General features: G+C 57.1%; 1 protein-coding gene across 1 annotated transcript; it reads right to left on the bottom strand.

Annotated features, from left to right (window-relative positions):
* Positions 1-173: 173 nt before the first annotated feature.
* On the bottom strand, positions 174-2562 carry LOC103761923 (homeobox protein Nkx-6.2). Its single transcript, XM_018087406.2, is given in 5 exon segments — positions 174-967; positions 1652-1824; positions 1884-1893; positions 2142-2273; positions 2276-2562. Coding segments are annotated over 5 exon segments (849 nt in total). The 5' UTR covers positions 2561-2562; the 3' UTR covers positions 174-718.
* Positions 2563-2572: the final 10 nt, after the last annotated feature.

Raw genomic sequence — 2572 nt, 5'->3', positions numbered from 1 at the left:
CGGCTCAGCCGCCAGCCCGACCGCAGCAGCTCCTTTTCCCCCGCGGAGCAGCGCCCGGCCCGGGGACTATGGGCACCCTACAGGAGCGTCGCGGTCCCCGGGCCCCCAAGAGCAGCAGGGCCAGGACTGAGAACGAGAAATGTGGGAAGTCGCTAAAAAAGAAGCTTGTTAAATAATTTATTGATTTATACAAAGTCTTTCCAACACGTGTGGAGACATTATTTGATCCCAATGTAAAATCAAGTGTCCATTTTTCTCTCGTGCTTTTTTTTTTGGGCGTTGTTTTGGTTTTTGGTATTATTAAGCATAAAATCCGGAGGCAGGAGAAATGAAACCGCCAAAACACTGAGGGACAAGGAGTGAAAGAAAACTGCCGTTTTTACACTAGAAATATACATCACGAAATCTGAAATTTACTATATACAACGTGGCTGAGCTTGGATTTGGAGACCCATAGAAAACGTAACAAAACCTGATTGTTAGGTGCAGGAGACCAGCAGGAAGTCTAAAGGAAAGAGCAGGAATCTTAAAGGGACACAAATAAAACCCAAAAAGTCGGAAAAATTTCTCTGAAATTTACATCGATGAGAAAGAAAATAATTTCATAACTTATTCTGTAAAAAATATATATACATTTCACATACATCTCAGGCTGTACAACACACCACTTCAAACACCCAGCTACACTCGCCCCATCGCGGCCATCGGCCTCCTGCCCTCACAAGGTGTCCGAGCTGGTGCTGCAGGGGCTGACAAGGGACAGGTTCGTGGATTTGTGCTTTTTCAATAGCCTTGTGATTTTTTCGTCATCTGAGTTGGGGTCCAGGGGCTTGTTGTATTCGTCATCGTCCTCATTGTCCGAGCTCTCCTTCAGCTTCTCCGTCTCCGAGTCGTGCTTCTTCTTCGCCGAGGCCATCTCCGCCGCGTGTCTCTTCCGCCACTTGGTCCGTCTGTTCTGGAACCACACCTGGGCACCGGCAGCGGGCACGGCTTAGGAAGGCCTCGGCCCCGCCGCGCGCCCGCCCCCGCCCGCGCCGTCCCGTTCTGTCCCGTCCCGTCCCGCAGCGCGGGCCCGCACTGGGCAGGGGGTGGCGGGGAGCAGCTCCGGGGAGGGGACGCCCCGCTGGGGACACCTGCCCAGCTCTGAGGGGCCGTCGCCAGACGGAACTGTGCGGCGGTAAAAGCAGCAGCTTTGCAGAGCAGTTGTTAATTTGGAAACAGGATACGATGGGCAGGAAAATAACTATTTTTGGCTCCCGATGCACCCCAACGCTCAGATGTGCATGCAGGCTTTGCTAAAAAATTTGGGGGGTTACATAAGGTAAAGTTGTGCCAGCGGACACGATCCTCGTGGAAAAGTGACCTGTCGAAAGCAATTACCTGCGAGGGGCTTTTTTTTGGTTGTTGTTGGGGTGAGCTTTTTAAAATATATTATGTCTGTCTACATTAAATCGTTTGCAGCAAAGAGAGCTCTAAAAATTGGCCTAAAATCTATCCGATACCGAAATATAATTTAAATTCTAAAGGACTTTAAAAAAATCCCTGTACTGTTGCGTAGTGTTCGTGGTCACTGGCAATTACCGAGACAGCAGAAAGCAGCCGCGGCAGGGGCAGGGAGCGGGAGAGGGGGGAGTCCGCGGGACGGACCTACCTTCACCTGGCTCTCGGTCATCCCCAGGGAGTAGGCGAGCCGAGCGCGCTCCGGTCCTGCCAAGTATTTCGTCTGTTCGAAGGTTTTCTCTAATGCAAATATCTGCTGCCCAGAGAAAGTCGGTCGAGAGTGTTTCTTCTTGCCGTCCTTGTCCAAAACCATCCCTGTCTGAGCTAAAGCCGGAGAAAGAGCTGCGTCAGGGACGGGCTCTGCACCGCTCCCGGCCCAGAACCGGGCCCCGCCTGGCGCTGCAGGGGAGCGGCCGCTTCAGGTATCCGCCAGCCCTAGAGCGGGCCTCGGTGCGGGACACGCCGGGGGGCCGCGGGGGCCGAGCGACCGGCACCGGGCCTTCCTGCCTGAGCGCGCCGCGCCCGCTGCCTCGCTGGGCCCCCAGCCCGGTCCACCGCGCCCGCCCGGCGCTCCGCACCCAGGCCACCCTGCTCGACCGCACGGCGAACAGAAACCGGCTGCACTTTAACCGGCACAAGGCGAGCCGTTTTGGGGTCTCTCAGGGAGAGCCTTGCAGCCACTCCGGCACAGAAAAATGGGCGGCCCGCCCCGGCAGCTCCGCCAGGGGTTTCGGGTACGCGGGAGACGGCGGCCGGGGGCCCTGAAAGTAAACATCCCGGCCGAGGCCGCCAGCCCGTTGATGCGGGGCAGCCCACCCAGCAGGTTGCTGGCGCTGCCCACGGGCCGCCCCAGGATGTCGCTTATTCCGTGCGGTGTCCCCAAGGGGAGCTGCGTGTTGAGTCCGCCCAGGGCCGGCGCCTTGAAGCCGGAGGGGTTCTGCAGGGCGTAGGGGAAGAGGGAGGTCTTCATCTCGGCCATGTTGTGCAGCGCGGCCAGCGGCGCACTGCTGAGGACGAACGCACTCTGGCGATTAGCATCCATCTGCCCCACCGCTAACATCTGCGGGCATCA

The sequence above is a fragment of the Manacus vitellinus genome, unplaced genomic scaffold (genome assembly GCF_001715985.3).
Source record: "Manacus vitellinus isolate BGI_N305 unplaced genomic scaffold, ASM171598v3 ctg7180002438156_pilon, whole genome shotgun sequence".
Lineage (NCBI taxonomy): Eukaryota > Metazoa > Chordata > Aves > Passeriformes > Pipridae > Manacus > Manacus vitellinus.
This window is presented reverse-complemented; position numbering and strand designations above follow the sequence as displayed.